This window comes from Miniopterus schreibersii (genome assembly GCF_964146895.1).
Source record: "Miniopterus schreibersii genome assembly, chromosome: 1".
Taxonomy (NCBI): Eukaryota; Metazoa; Chordata; class Mammalia; order Chiroptera; family Miniopteridae; genus Miniopterus; species Miniopterus schreibersii.
This window is the reverse complement of record NC_138101.1, coordinates 74,677,027-74,700,108: the sequence shown is the minus strand read 5'-3', so window position 1 is coordinate 74,700,108 and position 23,082 is coordinate 74,677,027. Positions and strand designations below refer to the sequence as shown.

General features: G+C 41.7%; 1 protein-coding gene across 4 annotated transcripts in view; it reads left to right on the top strand.

Moving 5' to 3' along the window:
- Positions 1-23,082, top strand: part of PRKCQ (protein kinase C theta) — a 118,272-nt gene that overhangs the window by 69,786 nt on the left and 25,404 nt on the right. For all 4 annotated transcript variants that reach the window (XM_081141545.1, XM_081141544.1, XM_081141547.1 and 1 more), the window contains 5 exons: positions 1,120-1,249; positions 4,649-4,758; positions 5,460-5,577; positions 7,016-7,176; positions 10,283-10,456. In XM_081141545.1, the coding sequence (XP_080997671.1) occupies positions 1,120-1,249; positions 4,649-4,758; positions 5,460-5,577; positions 7,016-7,176; positions 10,283-10,456 (693 nt within the window). The remainder of the gene's footprint in view (positions 1-1,119; positions 1,250-4,648; positions 4,759-5,459; positions 5,578-7,015; positions 7,177-10,282; positions 10,457-23,082) is intronic.

Genomic DNA, 23,082 nt, shown 5'->3' with positions numbered 1-23,082 from the left:
GCAGGAGGCAGCTGATCAATGATGACTCTCTCATCATTGATGTTTCAGCTCTCTTTCTCCCTCTCCCTTCCTCTCTCTGAATCAATAAAGATATATTTTAAAAAATTTTTTAAACTTAGGCAGAGATTATAAGTCTTAAGTACATAAAAGTTTTTACGCTGCACAAGAATATTGCTATTCTTGCCAGGATTCAAACTGCCTGATTTTTTTGCTGTTGTTCATGAGGTAAGTTTGATTACCTCAAGGAGAGGAGTTAAACTCTGGGAAACTCTGTAAAAAAAAAAAAATCTGCAATATATCTACCACCAGCATTCCTCTCTCACTCCCCTCTCCCCATTCCCTAAAGCATACATTTATTTTAAGAGTGAGAAGAGTAATAGTGAGAGAGGACAGGTGCTGATTCTGATGGCCAGGCTATAGCTATCCCAGCTCAGTTGGCTGTGTGACCTAGACAAGTGTCTTGCCCTCTCAGTGCTTAATTGCCTCATCTGTCAAATGAGAATACTAATAGAGGCTACTTCAAATGGTGTTTTGAGGATTTCATAAGATATCACATGTGTAAAAGATAACACACATGCCATATGTGTCCACAACACCTGGCAGAACCATCAGCTACCTCTGGCCTCCTAAGTTTATGTATAACAGGTGTGAAGTGCTTCACACTTCAGACCTTCACACTAATAAGCCCATGGCAATGTTGCTGTAGAGGAGTCATTACATAACATCTTCCAAAGGTTAAAGCACTAGTTCTGAGTTGAAAGAGAAAAGGAAATATTGTATTAAAATAACAAAGGAAGTGCAAGGTTTACTGAGCTCATCTAAATAAATAACTTAGTCCCCTCTTCCAGAAAAGTTAGTCAGACTGTGGGGAATGCCTCAGACTGCAGCTGTCTACCTGCGGGTTACTTGATATGTGTATATCTCATGCTTACCCCTTACCCCCAAAGAGCTAATGGCTGTCTGAGTTCTTTGGACAAGACTATAAAACTTGACAAGTAAAAATTGTGGTTTAAAATACGCATCGTTCCAATGTTTTTATTATTCTGCTAGTTATGCTAAAGTATCTGCTAAGACATATAAGCTGGGAACATACCATCATGTGGTCTCCTCTTCTTTCAGTTCCACAAGGAGAGATTCAAAATTGACATGCCGCATAGATTTAAAGTCTACAATTACAAAAGCCCAACCTTCTGTGAGCACTGTGGGACCCTGCTGTGGGGCCTGGCCAGGCAAGGACTGAAGTGTGATGGTGAGTCTGGCGGGAAATGAGTGTGGGCCCCCACAGAACACCTCCAGGAGGGGGAGTCACAGCTTCAATGAAGAGCGGGACAGGGGGAGGGAAGATGTGGCCACTGACCCCTCCAAGCAGCCTAGAGGAGCCCCATGATCCTGAATGAGAAATGACCAAAACAATAGTCCACTGCCGCTCCTTCTCTTACACCGCCCCTCCCACACACCTTAATCCTTGAACCCAGACAAGTACAAAATCACGCAGGTTAAATGTCAAGGCTCCTGGCCCGCTGCCCTCTGTTGTGCCTGGTCCTGGGGAGAAATGAAGGCAGCATTTCTCCTCTGACTGACGGCTTCCCTCTCCTGACCCACTGTCTCTCTGGGCCCGGCTCCTGACTCTGGCAGCTTCTGGGGAGCCCCCTCACCCTCCTTTGCATCACCAGTGAGGTTCTGTCTGTAGTCCCATTAAGGAGCAAGCCTGGCACCTGTGCTTGGCTGGTGGAAGGTCCTGCACAGAAGAATTCCGTGACTTAAGCTGAATGGAGAATCTATCACTCAAAATGCCCAGGGAGAGGCTGAGCCCAGCTCTGACTCTGACCTTTCCCCAAAGGCTGCCAGCACAGCAGAGCCGGAGCCTGCAGCCTCCACTGGTCAACTTATTCAGACCAACCCTGAGAAAAAGCCAAAAGGGCTTTCCTGCTCTAAAACTCCAAGTTGCCAAGGCAATAACCTTTAGAAATGGAGATGCTATTACACCAAGACTAGAGGCTAGGGAGGAAAACCTTCCGACAGCAATGACAAAGAGCTCTGCCTTTTGAGTGGGGGGTGAGGGTGGGGATGGGGCCCAGATATGTTCAAAAAGGAGGGCTCCTGCTGTGGCAGAGACTCTTCTGCCTGAATTATTAACTAGAGAAGCCACTGTTCTTGGCAGCCCTACTTTATTTTATGTCACTGGCTAATGCGTGCCTTATCTTTTAAGTGACAGAGGTGCTGACTTTAGGTGAAAGATCACCTGCAGCAGCGTCCCCCTTCCTCATCCCAATTGCATTCACGTGTCTGGGGAGCCTGGCATGACATCTTAATGGAGGCAGGAGGGGGTAGGTTTTTAAATCATTACCGAAGGCAAGACCCACATGCAGTCAAAGTTCACCTGAACAGTCCCTCCGTAGCCCACGAGTACTGCTGTATACTTTCTTCTCCTGTTCAAGATGCACGGGAGGGCCTGGCACTGTACAGAATATCTTTACAAGTTCACCGGCAAGAAGTAACCTCAGATACCCTAATTGTACACACAAGACATGAATAATCAGAGTCCCATCTGATGGCCTCCTGTTCTTATGAGGGTCTCACACTTCACATTTCCTTTCCCCAGAGCCCGGGCACCCCACCTACCCAGGCCGAGCAGGTCCCAGCATGTGATTATGCTCTGAGCTTAGAACTCCCATGAGGATTCTTGGCATTATTTCACGCCTCACACGCCTGCTTTGTTCTGTCCTTTTTAAATGTTCTTTCTCCTCCATTCCATTCTCTTTCCCCCCTAACCCCCCGCACTTCCAGTAGCCTCCTCCCTCTTTTCTCTCATCCCCTCTCCTCTCCCCTTTCCTCCCTTCCCTCTCCTCCCCTGTATGTGTCCTCTGTTCTTGCTGCCAACACCCCAAAGTCCCTGCTGTCTCACCTCATGCCCTCATCTTTGTCACCTCCCACTCTTCCCTATGTCACTTGTTCCCTGGTCTTTGCTGCACACTCCCTTTGTCTTGCTCTCTTATAAGCCACCTTCCTAAGTAGGGCCTCCCTTCATCCTGACCCGCCTGCTTTCTCTCTCCACTGTACTTCCCATGAAAATAGACATCAAAAGGAACCATTTTCACTCACAGAGATCGACGCATCACCGAATAGGTCAGTAACAAAGACTCGTGACATCGTCGTAGCGGGGATGGGGCCTTTCTTCACAACCGCACGTCAGAGACAAGCTTATATCTGGCTACAGTTTTAAGGAGCAAAGTAAAACTGCCCCATCCCTTGTGCTAAATCATCATTGCTGGCCTCCCTGCACTAAGGATGCAGAATTCAAGGGAGGCAAGCCTTTGCAAATAGCATCTTTCTTAAACATGGCTCTTCAAATGGATTTTTATGACTACACCTATCCATTTATACTGGGACGAGTAGTAGCTTTATACTTATTTACATAGAAAATGCTGTTTTATTATGTTTGGTTATGAACACTCTGAGGAAGAGTGGACTAGTTAAAACTAAAGGTGAAGGCTGCTAAAATTTCACCTAAATTTTTCAATATATATTTTATTGTAATACATAATGAAGATGAAAGAAAAGTTGTATTTAGTGAGTACCTATTTGATGCCAATCACTATGCTAAGTTTTTTGCACACAAATGGGCTAATAATAAGCAGATAAGATTAAAACTGCCTGATTTTATAGCTTCTCCTGCCTAATTCCATTTTAACGGTCCCTATTGATACAGCTTTATAGAATCAAGTTGGACTTCAGATCAGAGTTCTTTTACCTGGGATTTGAAATCTTTGTGAACTTCTTTTTTTCACAATAATGGTGATGTTTCGCAAGGAGAATTTTAATTTTCTAAAACTAACAACATGATATATAATGGTTGTCTTCACACAGACACACAGGTGTGCACACCTTCCAAACCAAGGAGGCTCACATGGCCACAGTAAGTGGAGGGCAGACCCTTGCTGTGCTGTTTTTAGGACTATGAACCAGAAAACTTCTGCAGGATCATGGCTGTCAGAGCTGGAAGCCTATGTAGGTGGTTTAGCTCAGTTAGCCCAACTCTCCCATATGCTGGGAATGTGCTCTCCAGCCACTTTCCCTCCTCCAAGCCCCAGTCCTAAGCACACACACAGACACCCCCCCCCCCCATCACCACCATCTGCATTTCAGTTCTGCAGACTTGAACCCTGGACTTCAGCCTAGAGAAGCTCTTTGCAGCCTGTATGGGAAAGGGGATGCCTGGGCTCTGATTTAGGGTAAGGGTCCAGAGTGGGCATGAACAACCTTCAATTCTAGCACTGCACATTACCAGCAGTAAGAGCCAATACCAGCCTTTTTCTCTCAGCAATGGCATAGTCTAAGTGCATACTAACAGCAGACTTCCTCCCCTATCAACACAGCCCTGGTTCCATCTTTAGTGGGGATCACTTCCCAGCAACACACAAGGACCACCTGGTCTGTGTGTGTCTGTTTCGGGAAGGGGAGGTGGATGCCCAGTGTCATCATAAAGCACTGTCCTAATTTATTTGTGTTCAGTGTCTCCTGCTGGGAAGATGGCATGTGGGATGCCAACTGTTCCTTCAACATACTTATACCTAAAGAAGATCATGTACAAAGGCCATGGAAGTTGGTTCTGTTGCCCTGGCTCATGATGTCACTGTCCCCCTTTCAGCATGTGGCATGAATGTGCATCACCGATGCCAGACAAAGGTGGCCAACCTATGTGGCATAAACCAGAAGCTAATGGCTGAAGCACTGGCAATGATTGAGAGCACTCAACAGGTAGGTGACAAGTTCCTGCACTTTCAGCTCAACCAGGACTACTCCAGTCCCTTTGCTCTCTGATCTGTAGCAACTATGTGGGACAACATGGAGCCTATTTCTGAGCACTTGCCTTTCCCCTTTCATCTTCATGTTCATATGCCCCCTTTGAGATATTTATTTAATGCATTTGTAGTGTATGGATCTTTGCAAGATCTTAAATTCACAGAATGAGCAGGGACAGAAACAAATAAATTCATTAAAATTATTGAGGATTCATTGCCAGCTTTATACCCATACACTAGGGCTATTTAATAGCCTGAGAGAATACACTTATATGCTAGAATCGTCCCTAGAATACTCTCAAAACACTGAGTCCGGGGCAACTTCTGCCTTGCCATTTACTAGCATGTGTAATTTGCATGTCCAAGAACAAACCCTCTGTAGGATTTGGCAATGCTGTTTTTCTATCCATTGACCTTCCCTTGGATAGCATGCAAGAAACCAATTAGCCTCCAGAAAAGTATGAAGGAAATGAATACGTTCTGCTGGTGCATAAATCCAATAGACAGACTCTCACAGGATATGGAATCCAAAATGAGTGCTGAGGGAAAGAGCTTTGGTTATCTTACACATTTAGTAATCTTAAATGGCTTTTTCCCCAAGGACAGGCTGAGCTGTCCATCAGTGGTGGGTGGTCTGACTCTTTGTTTGTAATCTAGGCTCGCTGCTTAAGAGATTCTGAACACATCTTCAGAGAAGGTCCAGTTGAAATTGGTCCCCCATGCTCCATAAAAGGTGAAGCAAGGCTGCCATATGTACTGACATCGGGGAAACGAGGTAGCTATCCTGCTCCCCATAGAATCAATGTCAGTAATTTATCTCGATTAACCTTAACTTGAGTCCTCTGTACATAAGTTCTCCATGTACCTGGTCTGATAGATGATTCTTTTCTATTTCAAGATTACAGACCTAGCCACCAACTAAGAAGCTCCTACTTCTTAGATGTGAAACCAAAACACACCTCATTAGGAAACCTTTTAGAAAGGGCGGGAGGATTGGGGGTAGGAGGGAGAAGATGGGATAAGTCTGGAGAACACAACTAAGTTTTTCCTTAGAATCTTAGAACATTACTTCCTGTCACTGTTAAATGGTTTACAGAAATAAATCCACCATGAAGCTCAGTAGTGGGAATACCTCAGAGGACCCTCCTATTCTGCCCCTCTGAGACTGTTCTGGGAAGTGTAAGAGTAGAAAGGGGAAGAAGAGTAGTGCCCAAAATCTGTAACATTTATGATGTGATGGAAGTTTATCCAGCCTTCTGTGTGAAGGTCAGTCATGGGAGGATATGACCACCTGACTCTGGAACCTAATAGCATCAACAGACATTATAAAATACTTATTTTCCTTGGATTTAGGGAGAATATGAAAGATAAACCTAGAGATTGAAAAATAAATGTCATTATTCCAACCACAAAAGACAAAATGATAATTATGTGATGTGACAGTGTACCATCCATCGCTACAATGGCAATCATATCACAATATGTAAACGTATCAAATCAACATATTGTACATCTTAAATTAACACAGTGTGATATGTCAAGTATTTTCAATAAAAAAGAAAAAATAATATATGGGGGAAGAGGAAAGTTTCCAAAAATGTTTTTCCTACACCTCCTCTGGCATGGAGTGAGGAATAAATAGATTTAGAATTTTTTAAAGAAAGGTTTGGGTTAGAGTTGGGAAGGGCATCCGAGCAGAGAAGTAGATAGTGTCTCAGAGATGATCGAAGTAGGTACACGTTGACTTAAAGACTGTGACAGATGATGCAATTCGGATCTTTAACAGTCTGCAATCCATTTTCTCTTCCCTCCCCTGGTAAATCGTAGAAATTGATGCCACTGTGCCTGTGAGCCAAACAAGCAATTGAGGATAATTTTTCCTCTAATTTGGTTAAGATCCCTATTTGTCCATGATTTGACAATCACTGAAAGTGCTCATTTGTGTTGCATGTACTGTACAGGCCTTTGCTGATTGGATTGCTTCTCCACTTGAAATTTCCCCCAATCTGTTAGGTAGATAAAGAGACCCAGTCCATGCCCCAGTGCCAGGCTCACAGGCCAGAGGTACCACCAGGCACAGCAGGAACCCCTTTCTGCATTATTGCAGATGTATCCTAGAATGGAAGAGTGGAAAAGAAAGTATGTTCTCCAAGTAGCTAGAATAACCCTCCACTGTTTCTTGTTTCCTTTTAACCACTGGTTGCCATTTTCAGAGCCACAAGGAATCTCCTGGGAGTCTCCCTTGGATGAGATGGAGAAAACGTGCCATCATCCAGAACCTGAACTGAACGTAGAAAGACCATCTTTACATATGAAATTAAAAATTGAGGATTTTATCTTGCACAAAATGTTGGGGAAAGGAAGTTTTGGCAAGGTATGATATCATACTACAGAATCCCACAGACCAATGTCTAAAAATTGAAGCACAAAGCTCCTGGTCAGGAGAACCAAACTCTTGGGATCAGAACTGTGGGCGAGTGTGCAGAGAGTGCATTCCTGAGCATTTTGTGACAGATTAGAGATGTCTGAATAAATAGGGACCCAGGGGCTCTAAGGAAAAGCAGCCTCTGCCTCCTGGGAATTGTTGTTCCCAAGCCATTTTGCTTCAAAAGCATCCAGCCCCCAGCTTATGAGTTTCATCTTTGGAAACCTCAGAAATAAGAAGATGCTTCAGCCAGTTCCTGTTTCACACCAGTTTTTTGTTTGATTGGTGTCAGTTGGCTAGAGCTACTGTGACCAAATACCACAGACTGGCTGCTTCAACAATTCCTCACAGTGCTGGAGGCTGGAAGTCCCAGAGCAAGGTGTCAGCAGGGTTGTTTCTCCTAAGCCTCTGTACTAAGCTTATAGATGCCTCTTCTCCCTGTGTCTTCTCATGGTCATCCCTTTGTTCATGTCTGTGTCCTACTCTCCCCTTCTTATGAGGATATCAGTCATATTAGATTAGGTCCCACCTCAATGACCTCCTTTTAACCTAATCACCTCTGTAATGACCCTGTCTCCAAATACAGTGGCATTCTGAAGTCGTGGGAGTTAGGACTTCAACATATGAAATTTTTGGAAGGTATACAATTCAGCCCATAACACAGCTGTAGCTTGAGAGTCCTGGGAAAGCTTTATGGAGAAAATGCCTCCTCTAAATTCTTCCTGCAACACACTTGGGTTATGGGCCGTCTCTGTCAGTTATAGAGGAAAAGGAAAGGGGGAAGACATAATTTAAGAAATTACAATCAATTAGCAATGATGGGAGAATATTTACAAACCAGCGATTATAAAGAGGGATGACATGGAATATAGGATTTTAGGTTCTTTTCGATATTAAGGATATCTAATGTATCCATTTTTTACATTCTTGGATTCACGCCCATGAAAATTTTAGCCAGAGACTGCTGTTCCATGAATTTGTGCATCCAAAGCCAGCATTATGCTCAGCACCTGCTCACCAGACTTTGGCTGGAAAACTCACCCAGTTTATTTAATAATAAACAAACTAATTTATTGTCACAGTTGGATGACACTGTGCTGCAATTGGAGTTTGGATTTAAACAGCCATTCTTCACCTTTGGTAAAATCTACCCTGCCCTGCAAACTATAGCTGATATCCATTAATTCTCTTAGTTCATTTCCACAATCATCTGAACCACAGCAGGCTCATTTGGTGTTAATCTGAGTGTAATAGGCAATTTTACAGCCAGTCTTCACTGTAATTTAGCATCAATTAATGTGCAATCATAACCTGTTACCAAAAATTGAAAGCATGTTATAGAGATGAAAATTACCTTTCCAGCTTCTTACTTTATGGCTGGTTTTGGGATGTTTTATTGAAAGAAGCAATTACCAAAAAAGTCATTTTAATTGTGAATGAAATGTTTATCTTTCTTTATTCCTGTGTGGATTGTTTCACTTGAACATGGTTAATAAGAAAGACATTAAGTTGAACCTATAGGCCTTAGTGAATATCCCAAGGGACAAGTGAGAGCTTCAGATATCGTCTGCTTTGTGTCCTTGCCATCAGCACCCAGGGCCCCTACACTCTGGGAGGACTGTATGGTGGGACCCATCTAGAGGAGAACAAGCACCAAAGCAACACAGGACAACACTGAGAATATGCCAGAACTTGTTCTTCTTTCTTTGCGCTCTATATAGGAAGTATGGCTCCTCACCAAAATAGTAGCTTCTACATTCTTGTTCTGTATCTGCTTTTAGGCCCAGGAGAACAAACTGTAGGTTTTCTGGAGCTATGCACTGTACTCATTTGCCAGAATTCTCATCTAAGCTCTTTCCCCTCCATCAAGCCAGCTATCCCAAAGCTATATATCTGCACTATATTATTTTAAACATAAACACATGCATTTTCATTTCTGGTTTAGCAGCATTGACTTCAACTCTCCCTAAAAGTCACTAAAAGAAACAAATGACAAGTATCCTTAGCATCTGTCATTTAGAGAGCATTTTATAGTTCACGAATCACTTTCCCATGTGGTGTCTCATTTGATTTTCACAGTGGTCCTATAAGCTAGAGAATATGGTGACAGTTCTCTCTTTACACATTAGGAGACTGAAGCCCAGAGAGGTTAACTGGTTTGCCCACATTCCCACAGCTAGTAAATGTCTGTGAAATGAGCCCCAAGCTGGAGTTTTCTGTCTCCAAATGCCATGTCCTCCCAACTGCTAGTCGGCTGTTGCTGCATCGCTTACAAAGGCGAGAGCTGCAGAAACTCTCCATTAGGTGCCATCTGGTGTCCTTTCATGTGTGATTCATGACACCAAGTGGGAAAAGTAAACTCCGGAGTTAGATTTTCCACTGAGTAGCTCCACGAATCTGAGAAACTTAAGTTACTCTTTGAACCCAGTTTTTTTATTATTATTATTCCTGTCTGTCTTGCAGAGTGTTCTCAGCTAACAATTAAAAGATAATAAAATGAGGTAGCACATGGAAAGTACAAAGCAGAATGCCTGATGCATAGTAGGTCCCAAAAATGGGATTGGTTGTTGTGCCATCAGGTCAGATGGTGTACCTTCTTCAAGCACACAAGGAGAGCTCTATCCCTCATGGATTCTTTTTGGCCTTGAAAAACTGAGTAATTCTTGGAGAAGGTTTTATTATCATTTGCAGTGATGTTTAGAGTACAATCGTGTCCGCCTCTCCACTACTCGCTGCTGCTTCGATCAGTACACATTTGTCTCTGTGGATTTTTATTATAAACTTACTCAGGTCCCTGGGCAGACAGGAACTGAGAATAACCCATCCAGTTGCACAGTTGTTTTTGTGAAACGCTTGGAAAGGTACGAAGAGAATATGAAACTGTCAGGTGACATCCTAAACCAGTGAAGTGTTCTATTTTGTCTGCATAAAGGAGATGAAGGGGGTTGGAGCAGGAAGACGCCTTCGTCACCCAACATCTCTCACAGCCTGTCCCTTCCTGAATGAGTGTGACTCCAGATTCTAAAGGGAAGTTGCCTCTTCCCCTTCCTTCTAGGTCTTCCTAGCAGAGTTCAAGAAAACCAACCAATTTTTCGCAATAAAAGCCCTAAAGAAGGATGTGGTTCTGATGGATGACGACGTTGAGTGCACAATGGTAGAGAAGAGAGTTCTCTCCTTGGCCTGGGAGCATCCGTTCCTGACACACATGTTCTGTACATTCCAGACCAAGGTATGGCATCTGGGCAGACAACCCTCTGTCCCCCAGCCCGGGTAAGCCTGCCTATCCCAGCACGGTGCCCGGCTGGCACCCTCATTGTGAGATGTGGGCACATCTCCATATCTTTCTTCTTTACCTTTCAGTCCCCCTTCCATCCATCCAAACAGGTGTCCTCTCCTCTAAATACTTAGGGATTTTTTTAATGTAGTCAGTTGGGAAAGGGCTTCACTTCTGGATTGGTTTTTCTGTTTGCTTGGTTTTTTAGAATTTGGTTTAACTTATAGTACAACTAGGATTCATAGCAGTTTGTGACTTGTTTGACAATGCAGTGTTTTGTGAGGGGGAAAATATGTGACCCCTGTTCATTCAGCTACGTACATCTATTTGAAGAGACAGACGCTGGAAAACAGATCAGCATGCACGCGCACCGCTATCTTCTTTATTGGGCGAGCGGGGGAGCGGCCTGCACAGTGGGCTTCCTCAAGGAGCAAGGATCGAAGGCCAGAGCACTGAGAGTGAGGGTGCATTTTGTCAAAAAACTCACCTGTTCTGGGGGATTCTTGTCCTGGTCTCCTTTTCCCTTAAAAAAAATTTAATTGCTTTTTTTCCTCACTCAAATTGTATCATTTTTAGAAAAATTGTAAAATGCTTATACACTCAAAGAAGAAAATCATTTATAACCCCACCCCTTGCGTATAGTCACCATTAATACTTTGAAGTTTATCTTTCTAGACTTTCCCCCAGTGGATTTTTTTAAAATAAGAACAGCAACCGATTATAAACATCAACTGTTCTGTAACCCATATTTTTAATACATTTCCTCATAGGTGTGGATATTTCTCTGTCGCACGACCTACCTAATTAGAACGTTTCTAATTCTCTGTTCTGATTTAAATAACACCCGGGTGAACATCCTTGCAGATCAGTCCTCGTGCACAAGCATCATGATTTTCTCTTTTCATTTTTCTACCCTCCCTCACCCCGGCCCCATCATACATCGCCCAGAATAAGAAGGGATCATGTGGCTAAGGTCCGAAGAACACGAAGGGTTTTCCTCTCTTTCTGTTTCGAGCCTTGTAGTTTCGATAATGTACTACCTCAGTGTAACTGTGAATACGGAGGGCCCCTGAGCCGCCCCCAGCCACAGAGAGTAACGGCTGCGAAACTGGGAATTGATCAGAAAATGTGGACGGCTACTAGGGCTTTCCTCCCCACTTCTCCGGCTCCCAGTAGGCGCTCAACAAATGTGTAATGAAGGAATCAATGAATAAATATACTTAGCTAAAGTAGGGAGAAACCAGATCCTGAAATAGGACTTCCTAAACGTATACCATCGTCAAAGCCCTGCGGAGGCTAGGGAAATGTACGATACAGTTCCTGACCTCAAGGAATTAGAGAATTCCACTCTACTGAGAGATGCAAGAGAGCTGCTTCTAGCAGGGTGACTGAAGTTACATTGCAGAACGCACACCTGAAGCACCAGAGCTGGAAACCTAGAAACTGGAATTTGAATAGGGCAGGAAGGCTTTGGGGGCAGGAGACAGGTGGGGGCCACGGGAAGCAGGAAGGAATAAAGGGGTAATGAGAAGCTGCTTAAGAGAAAGTAGGCTGATTTTCTGCAGCAGGAAGGAGTTTGGAATTTCTGATACTGAGTGAGAGAGATTATCCACCAGAAATTTCCTTCTGGAGATCATAAATACCCACTGGTCTGGGATGGTGTCCCTATGTTACCCAAAGGCGAAGTGAGGAACTCTGTCCCGCTCTCCCAGTCTGTGCTCAGGATTTGCTGGGCACCCTGGTACTGCCCACAATCTCACTGTTACTCTTGAAATATTGTGAGGCTTATATAAATGCTAAATACACTTCAAACCAGGCTTCTAGGGGCATTATGTAATCAAGTGGAGCTTCGTACCTTTTCTCCACTGGGTTTTGCTTGTTTGTTTGCTATGTTGATGATGTATGATTGTCCTTGTATCTTATGGGGAAGGCTGTTATGAATCCCACTTTGTATAAATGGGTATATTCCCTTCTCTGCTTATCTCTCAGGGCTTCAGGCAGTGCTCGCCTCCTTCCCTGCACAGCAGATCCTGTAGGTTCTGTGCAGCCACAGTGCTTTACTAGATAGAACAGGGAGGCCAATGCGTGAGAAAAGGTGGCAGAGAGTGTGCACAGATGTCAAACGTGACTAGCTCGCTACTTAGATTTCAAGGCATTGAGTCCTTTTGGAAATAAGGATGGAGGGGGAAAAAGCTCACATCACACTTCCTGAAGGACCTTGAGATGCTTCTAAGATGTCCTGACCTATTCTTCAGACCTGGCATCTCAAACAAAGTAACCAATCAAATACCACAGTTGAGTGTATAAAACCACCACTGACATGAATGATAATGTGCTCTGGGGACATTTTAAAAATGGCCTTTTTGAGGGGACAGTCACCTTTACTTATAAAGACATTAGATAAGATAAATGACTATTTACTTTTCTAGAGAATTGTTATTTTTTTGGAAAAACTTATTTATTTGCTCCCTGCCTCCAAAGAGCCCAACTGTTGGATGCCAGATCATTCAGAAGATTCCGAGAGCAGGACTCCCTTGTGATCTGTCAGGGTATGTGGGTTAAATCATTAAAGGCTCTTAAAGTTCATATATGAGAGGCACATGACCTGTTGGAGTGTGAAAATATGGTAAAGTCATTTAAGGAGCTATGAAGAGTGAAAATAGCTGTGGATTGGGACTCTGAAGAACTTGAGTCCCAGCTCAATCGCCTCTCAGCAGGGCCCAGGCTCCTCCTCCCCAGCATGGGGTAGGGAGTTAGTAGGAGTCACCTCGCAGAGGGGCTGTGGGTGGGAGCCACATACCGTGTGTGAAAGCACAGCCTAGGACATAGGTGTGAAAGACAGTATCAGTTGAATCTGAACCTGAATCTGAACGAGGCACAAAAGGAAAGAATCTTTGAAATTAATTTTCTCAGTGTCAGATCAAGATAACTTTGTACTTCCTTCAGGCTCTGACATAAATCACTGGCATCAGAGTCTAGTATAAATCACCAGGATGAGAGGCTGTTGCCTTAGTAGGAGGAGGAAAGGACTTTTTGTTCTTTTCTCTATTTCGTACTAACATTTATTATTTTTTAGTATTTGATTTTCTGTGTCTCATGCGAAAGCCCGTATGTCTTGAATTGCATGGTCCCTCTTAGTATCAGGATTCAGTATGTACGCCAGCTAACTTTCACATACACACTGCATTTTAAACCCATATGTTCAATATCTATTTTCCATTATTTACATATTTTCAAAAGTAGAAATATAGCCCGGCCGGGCGTGGCTCAGTGGTTGAGCGTCGACCTGGGATCCAGGCGATCGGGGTTTGATTCCCAGTCAGGGCACATGCCCGGGTTGCGGGCTCGATCAATGACTCTCTCATCATTGATGTTTCTGTCTCTCTCTCCCTCTCCTTTCCTCTCTCTGAAATCAATAAAGATATATTTTTTAAAAAAAAGTCGAAATATAGAAAGTCCACAAGAAAATTTTATCTATAAAAATAATTGTCATAAATCTTTTAACTTTACTAACAAGTAAAATTAAAACTATTAGAAACAAATTCATTAGTCATAAAACCTTGAAAATACACTTCACAAATGACTTTAGAAGGTCACTGTTAAATGAATTCAACAAATTTTTCCTGGACACCTACTGTCTATAAGTTCTGTATGTTTCCCCAAAAGAAGCGAGACTATAAAACTATATGGTGATTAAATTACAAAGCAATTTCTTTTTCCTTAACTAATCCTAATTAGTAAATACATTTCTTAAAGTCTTACCTAACTTGGAAAAATAATATTCTGCTTTATTGATTTTTAAGATACCATTAATAATTAGATGCACTATTGCCTTTCTTGATAAAATTATTTTTTTAACCTGTATTAGAAGCTATCTCCCAAGCTCAGAATTGCCTAATTGTGAAATAACGTGTGTAGATTAGAAATTGCATTGACTGCTAGTAATGAGGACAGAAAATAGCAATGACTTAAATGAGATAGAAGTGTTTATCTCGTCATATAGAAGAAGTGAGACGTGTGGTTCAGAGCAAGTATGACAGTTCCATGGTGTCACTCATCAGAGATCCAGGCACCATCTGCTCTCTGTTCCATTATCCACAGCACTGGGCTTCCATCCTCAAGGGTACTCCTCAGCCTAATATGGCTGCTGGAGCCCAGCCCTCACAACCATGTTCCAGTCAGAAAGCAGGAGGAAGAGGGAAAGGAGAAGACAAGGCCATGACAGCTTTCTTTCATTTATTAAAATCACTTTTCCATAGGCCCACAAAAAATGTCTGCTCACATATCTCTGACTCTTCTATAGCTACAGGGAAAGCTGGAAAACTTTATCTTTCAGCTGGGCACTTTGCCATCCAGAACAAAACTTTTTCCTAAGAAAGAAAGGTAGGCAACCAGCCATCTCTACTCCAACATATATTTTAAAATACAGAAAAATATGACTTAAAAAGCCTACTTTTATTGAGTCTATTTTGTGCCAGATAGTTTCCTAGGAACTTTAAATATTAATCTCATTTAATTCTGTTAACCCCAGTGAAGTTGATATTATTCTTCCTCTTTTGCCCATGAGAAAACTGAGGCTTAGAATAATGAACTTTGCCTAAGACCATTCACCTGGTACCAGGGAACAGTGTGTCTCTGTGTTGACATATTGGCTTCCTGTATATTCAGACCATGTAGGTGTCTTAGCGACGTGTCATCTCTATAGTAACTAAATGTTGACCTTCAGGGAAGACAAAACACTGAGAAAAATAATTTCCCTCTCCTTTTAATTATGCTAGAGCAAAAGAAAGATCAGTAATTCAAGTATCCAAAGTTTCTCTGATTTATCTCTGATAACACTATAGAAAAATAAGAGGGTTTAGTTCCAAAATTAGTTTGGAAACATGCCTCAAACACTATGAGAATACTGTGTTGTGTCGTGTTGTGTTGTTGTTTTGAAACTGTTTTCCTTAGAAAGTAAGTGAACTCTGGCCTACCTTTGTGTCTCCTTTGAATTCTGAAAGGTCTGCCTGTACTCCAGTCTGCCTCCAAGTAACTTAAGAAGTGTTACACCCCACACCTAAAAGAACTGTTAGATGGTATGAGGCCACCTCGGGGCCCTCCTCGGGTTGCACGCGCCATGGTTTTGCAGGTCTCTGTAAGCAGCTTCCCAGCACCACGTCAGGAGCCAGGATGCTGGTGTGAATTCCCGTTTACACCGCTGCGCTTGACTTCCACACTGCCTGTGTGAATCAGTTGAACCTTCTCAGTATTACTTTGAAAGTTCTCTAATATGAAAAAGAAAACTGAGTTTCACTTTCCATTTATAGAACACACAACACTTGACTTTGGGCCAACCTCACCGTGGTCATCCCTCTGCTTACGGTTTCAGGTTATGAATCTATGCCTGACGCTTTGTATGACTTTCAACAAGTCACCTAACGTTTCTTTGTATCCTAGTCCTCTTTGGGCCTCCAAAAAGATAATGTTTAAAAAAAATAGCCCTTGCAGAGAACTTTGAATCCCTCATGGAGAAAGTGCCGTACTAAATGCAAGATTTTATTATTTGAAATAAAAGAAAGGCTCCTCAACACAGCAGTCTTTTAAAAAGTATGTCATTCTGATATTTCCATGGTTTGAAAGCAAAAAAGCCACCTAAGATTGCCAGAAGGCTTTTACTTTCAAGCATTTTATTCAGAAACGGCCCCATCTGAAGCTCTCAGCAACACTTTTTTCGTCCATAAACCCTCCAGTTGAGTTGGGAGTGCTGGCAATTATCACAATTTTAGCAAGAAAAAGAAAAACCACACAAACCACATCCTCCAAAACACTTATCCATGAACTGAGACAAGAATTAACTTTTTTGTGTCATCCCCATTTGTAGTGACTGATAAGTCTCTTTTCTTTAAAGTGTTCAGGCAGTTTCCCGATGCTGAGAATGCTTGGAAACAGTTATTTCAGAAATCGCACATCACTCCGATGCCCTTTCTGTGCAATTAAACTGTGCTTTGGAAGATGTTAGATTTACAGTAAATTTGCAAAAATTAGTAAATTTACAGATTTATGGTAAATTCATGTTGCACACCCCCCCCCCCAAGATATTGGAGATAATTAGCTATTAGTGAGCAGATATTCAGGTTCCTATGACTATAAGCACTGGTGCGTCTGAAATGTCACGCCCTTTTTGCACACCTGACCTGTAAGCTCACAGATATTTTCTCACCTTTATGTGACTTTTATAATGTCTCTTCGGGGCTCACGTGGCCACACTGTCAGTCCATTTCTCTGTCAGCTTTTCTCTCAAAGCCCCAAAAGTACTGTCACCACCTTCCCTCAAGACGTGAGCATTTTGCAACTGCTTCGAGAATATAATTATAGGAAAGTGCCTGCTCTCGTCTCTGAAATCTGCTCGACTCCGCTGAAAGCTGGCTCAGAGGCTCCCTCCTCCATCACAGCGTTCAGATTCACTGAACCCCACGTAATGACCATTATCTTTCTGCCTCTCAGGCTTCTCAGCTTACAAGACCCAGAAAGGTGGTTTTGTTCCTGCGCTGCTTGGCCTTTTCTATGACTACTTTCGGAGGCACTTACTCAGTTTCTCCACGTAAATAATACTCTCCTTGATACCAAGCATGTTTTGTTCTTGCCTTTTTTTTTCTTTCATTTCCCCACAGAATGCTAGGTAATGTTGGGGGGTGGAAGGGTAGAAATAAAATGAAAAGAAGTCATCCTATAGTAAATTATATTGGCTGACTATAACCCATCTGCCAGAATCCTAAAGCACCAGAAAGGCTGGTCCTGGACAACCTCAGAGGAGAGGATGTCCGCCCTCAGCATACCTGCTGCCACCTCCCCATGCCCTTCAGTCCCATTAGTTCCCCTTCACCCCAGGTTCCCAGGCTCTTGTGCCCTCTGCAGCTTCTGAACTCTGCATTTTGAACCCCAAATCATTTTTATCTCATCTCTGCACCTTAAAACTTCTGCCACTTCAATGTTCTTTCCTCGGCGCACGGTCTCAGAGAAAGCATATGATAAACAGCACGTGGCTGCTTAATACTTACAGCTCCCGGCAATAACTTCTCCTAAAATAGGGCCCTTGGAGACACAGTTCCGTGTTAAACCACGACCACATGGCATCTGAGGGGTCATGGCGCACACCCCGAGGAAAGAATTTCAAAAAAGGGGACCGAGTGTTCAGAGTGGTGAGGAGGCGGACAGTTATGTTTAGGAGGGACAGAAAGAAGCGCCTTAGAAGGAGGCTGAGGGCCTATGTCAGGTGACGGAGGCGTCAGGAGTGAGCAGCAGGCTGGCAGACTTTGTGGTTGTGCAGAAGTCTTTCAGAAAGGGTGTTTCAGAAGATGGAAGCCTACCATGGCCACAGGGATTAAGGGGTAAGAGTGGTGGAGAATGCTTGAGACAGGGAGACACCAGACAACAGGGCGGAATTCAGGGAGGCAGATTCTGGGAGAGGAAGGGGTTAAGATAAAGACCACAGCAAACTCTGGTAAGGACAGTTGTCATTTCAGACAGATGACGTGAAAGGAGGAGACGAAGTTAGAAGGGGAGAAAATTTAAGGCTGCTCACAGTGATGCAATCACCCCAATAAAGTAGGACGCTGCCTCAGGCTGGAAATGAGAGGGGCAGGAGTGGGACTGAGAACCTGGGGACACAGAAAAGGCTTGAAGTGTCAGCACCGGGGCTCCAATAAGAGATTCAGTAAGAGACAGAAGCAGACATTTCGAGGTACCACCTAAGGGCCAAAGTTTGAAGAGGAAGTGTGCGATGGGAATTTCCCAGGGATGGAAACTGGCAAGGTGAAACCAGCCTTCAAGGCAAAGAAATAACTTAGTGTGTGAGTTTTAAAGCATTTCATCATTTGTATTTATCCAGAATGGGAGTAAGCTCTTAAATCCTTAAAAAAAAAACAAACACAAAAGAAGGCAGTACTTCTCCAGGAAACTCTATGGCGGAAAAAAACTTCCAGAGGAGCAGTTACAAATATTTTAGGTGGACACTGTCAACCAAAATAAATAAAAACATGTTTCTAGAAGTCATTGTTTCAAGAAAGACTTTAAATAGAGCCTGTGGTGCTACCTTCTTTGTGTAAATTTCTACCTTTATAGGGCAAATAAACATCAGAGTTTAGTAGAACTTTATTAGCCTCGATATTCTTCAGGCATTATTTTATTGATATTTGTATAAATTCTGTATGAGGAAGAACCTAAAGATGTTTTCCTTCTAGTCATGTATATTAGCATTACTTTGAATGTAAGGGTAGCCTATAGCTACTAGTGTATGTTTTTTTAATTAATACACTTAATTTTTTAGAGCAGATTTAGGTTATAGAAAAATTGAGTGGAAAGTACACAGCTCCCACATATCCTTCCTCCCCTAGCCCCCATAGTTGGGGAAAAATAGGGGTATTTTTAACATCTTGCTTTAGTGTGGTACATTTATTATAACTGATGAGTCAATATTGATACATTATTATTCACTAAAGTCCACGGTTTACATTACCATATTACCATTCACTTTTTTGTATTGACATGTATCCACCATTATAGTATCGTACCCAATAGTTTCTCACTACCCTAAAAATCCTGTGTTCTGCCTTTTCATCCTTCTGTCCCCCAACCCCCAACAACCACTGACTTTTTTCCTGTCTCCATAATTTTGCCTTTTCCAGAATGTCATATAGTTGGACTCATACAATATGTAGCCTTTCCACATTGGCTTCTGTCACTTAGTAACAAGCATGTAAGGTTCCTCCATGTCTCGTCATGGCTTCAGAGCTCTGTTCTTTTTATTGCCAAATAGTATTCCATTGTATGGATGTACCACAGGTTGTTTATCCATTCACCTCTTCATTGCTTATAGCTTCTTATTTTGATTTGTTATACTCATTTGTTTTTCTTATGAAAGACTCAATAGATGTAGAATTTTCAAATGTAAGAAAGGGTCAGATCCCCTCATTTTGAAGCTAAGGAAATTGAGATCCAAAGAAGATCAGCCTAGCCCATCATAGCCTAATGCTCTTCTCTAGATCATGCTGTCAATCTAAAATTATTAGTAAAGTTGAGATTTCAAAGTACCTAAACACCAAATCCAACTCACAACTCATTTAACTGGAAATTTACCCATTGGATGTCCTACATCTTAGACCCAAGCAAAAGGGGTTGTGCCCAGCCCCTTACTTTAGAAGCCTCCCTTTGGCTACACATCTCCCCCCATGGAATAAGGAGTCATGCCCAGCTGGGCATGGCTCAGCAGTTGAGCGTCAACCTAGGATCCCTATCCCCATTCCTAAGCCATGTTCAAGGACCCCCAGAATTCCATACCCAAATACTTTGAAGCATGTATGGACATCTTCCTAGATTCTGTTGTAAGAAAGGGACACGGTGGGGAGCAGGGAGTAGTACAGGCCTTTCCCCAAGTGGCCACTTAACTGGTGCAAGATTTGGAGGAATTCTAAATTTATCACTGGCCTTCTTGGTCATTATTAAGGTATATTCCTCAAGATACACACACCCAGACACACAGACACACACATAACACACAGACACACACACACACACACACACATATATGTATATATATATATAGAGAGAGAGAGAGAGGACACATAAGAATATAGAATATGTTTAATTTTATAGTTGGTGAGCTTGATTTATAACACTTAGGATTTTAGACAAATGGTGTGGGGCATCCATTTGTATTCTTGCTCCAGACCTTGCACATGTTGGGACCATCCTTGAGTTCTGACTATAATACAACTGAATGCTTTCTTTCCTGTGTGATAGAATAGCAAGGCACCTAAAAGTCAACACGGACTAATGAATTCTTATTATATGTAGGTGCAGGGCTAAATAGTCTATGTGGATTATTGCATTTTTTTTATATCTTTATTGATTTCAGAGAGAGGACAGGAGAGGGAGAGAAGGAGATAGAAACATCGATGATGAGAGAGTCATTGATCGAGCCCGCAACCCGGGCATGTGCCCTGACCAGGAATTGAACCCCAATCGCCTGGATCCTAGGTTGACGCTCAACTGCTGAGCCATGCCCAGCTGGGCGGATTATTGCATTTAATTTTGGAATTTTAGGTATGGATCAGCTCCCCTTTGTTCTTCAGGGTGCATTTTCCATTGGCTATAATAGAATATGTCCCAAAATAGAGATGAATTCTACTCTCCAATTTCCATGTTATTATACTATAACCTTGGATGCTACAGCATTTATTACACATGCTTAACATATGATGCTCTTAAAGGGGTACTGGTATACTTAGATATTTTGTAATAAATATTTTTATTTTTATTTCATTTCTTCTTCAGGCATTGCAAATCTCCTCTTGTATAAAATTTATCACATCAATTTACCAGGCTTTGAAGAAAAAATAGTGGCAAAAAATGGCTACAATTATTCTTTTCCTCCTTTCCCACCTTATTTTTTCTGGAAAGAAATATATATTCCTGAACTCATTTGCATAACATTTGCCAAGCTCTCTGTATATTTTCAAAGTTAATTGTTATTGTTTTGATACAATCATTAGCTAATTTCTTTAATGCTGTAAAGTTTTCATTTATCCAATAATACATACACATTTGGCAATTGTTAGCTATATTGAATAGTCATCATTGCTAAATACTTTTCCAAACTCTTTATTTTCATTCTCTCAGCAAAAAGGAATGTAGTCATTCTAAGGGGAAAACAGTGTAGAGGTTAGATCACATAAATTCTAGAAAAATAACTTCTGAGTCCATCTTTCCAGTTCCCCCTTTACTAATGCTAGAATATTCATTCACAAAATGTTCTTTTAAAGAACTATCTTATGTTTTAAATATTGATAAATCTTGACAGCCCTAAGACTTTTGACTTCTCTGAATGACATTTGTGTATGCAAGCACAGTCCTGTGAGAACTATATAACCAATTCTGTTAAATCTATCACTTCAATCTGGCATTTAATCATCTTTCTGTCATATTGTGGACATAGATTTTTATTTTAATGATGCTTCCCTTTTTAGATCTTTCTGTTATTTTGATTCTTTTTTGAAAGAACTATTCTATTTGAATTACTTTGATTAAAAGTGGATTTTAAAAGTATATAACCAGATGACTCTTCTACCCTGTGCCTGGTTAGACTGTCTTCGGGTTTAAGCCTGCCAGTATCAACCTAGGTGAAAGGAAAAAGACAGCATCTGACTTGACATCAAACACTTAGTGTAAATCTCCATGCCAGCACTACTAATAGCAATACTTGTTTGAAACTGTCAGTGAATCAGACTTACTCCAGACCTCTTTGAAACTGATGTAGGGGCAGAGCGCAAGGCCATAGCTATTCGTTGTTCTTTGGGGAACTTGCTCTTCAGTAGCCTAAATCTGAACAAGGATAACCTACACTTTTGGCAAAGACGGAGCACATAACTGTATAAACATACGGTGGTAGAAAAATCACTCACTTAACATTTTTAAGTAAAATTCATTATTTACCCTCATTATAAAATTATACCAAAGCACCCTTTAAAGTTTGGAAAATACACAATAGCATTATAAAAAGAAGAAAGTTGTTCCTAGTTATTTCATTCAAAGGTACCCAGAGGTAGAGCTTTTTTTAGTATTTTCTTTCTTCCTTTTTTTTTTTTTGCTTGCATCTTTTTTCCTTTGGAGCAGTGATAATTTAGTAACTTTAAAATCTTCAGTAGAGTAGGTCAGTTTCACCTCAAAATCATACTGGCTTTTATGTTAAACTCAATCTGTCCCTGAGACCCCTCTGTGCTTGTGAATCTATCTTTCTCGACATGTATGGCATGTATATCATATGTAATAACTCATAAATACAATAACAACAACTGGCCTTTAGAGAGCACTTACTATGTGCCTGTCCATGTTCTAGGCACATTACACATTTAGGGCATTCACAGCAACCTTACGAAGTAGACACGATTATTACCTCCGCTTTCTAGATAAGAATATGAGGTGGCTCCCTTAAGGAGGTTGAGCAACACACCAAGGTCAACAGCTATGAGGTAGGGGAGCGAGGATTCAAACTCTGGGCAGCTTGGTGGCAAAGTCCATAGTCCTAACTGCTATCTTGACTCTCATTAGCGACCTAATCATATCAGGGAAACAGTTTTAAAATTCAGGAAATGCAGTCCTGTTTGTATTTCTGTTATGAGGGAAAATAATTTGTTCGTTAACACAAGGAGACCCCGTGGGACAATTAAGCCAGTAAATACAACTCGAGCCTGAGTTCTTGTTGCAAGGTATAAACCTCTAGAAACTTGGGCACATTACTTCTGATATGTACTAATGAATCTATTGAAGGCAGGGAATTTTACTAATGAGAGTTTACAGTAGAAATATAAACAGGCCCTAATGAATGAGTTTGCTGGTCTACAAAGCCATTTCTCTATCTCTTTCTCACACACACAGTCTACATTTAAATATAAAAAGTACATATGTGATCATCTGTTGTTTTTTTAATGGTATATTCCTTACAAAAAAGGCAAAAAACATGTTTTTGTAGGATGTTTTAATTTATAGCTTACTATAGAAGAAAGAAAAAGTCTTCCAGGTTCAGAATTGCTCCAGCCTTCTAA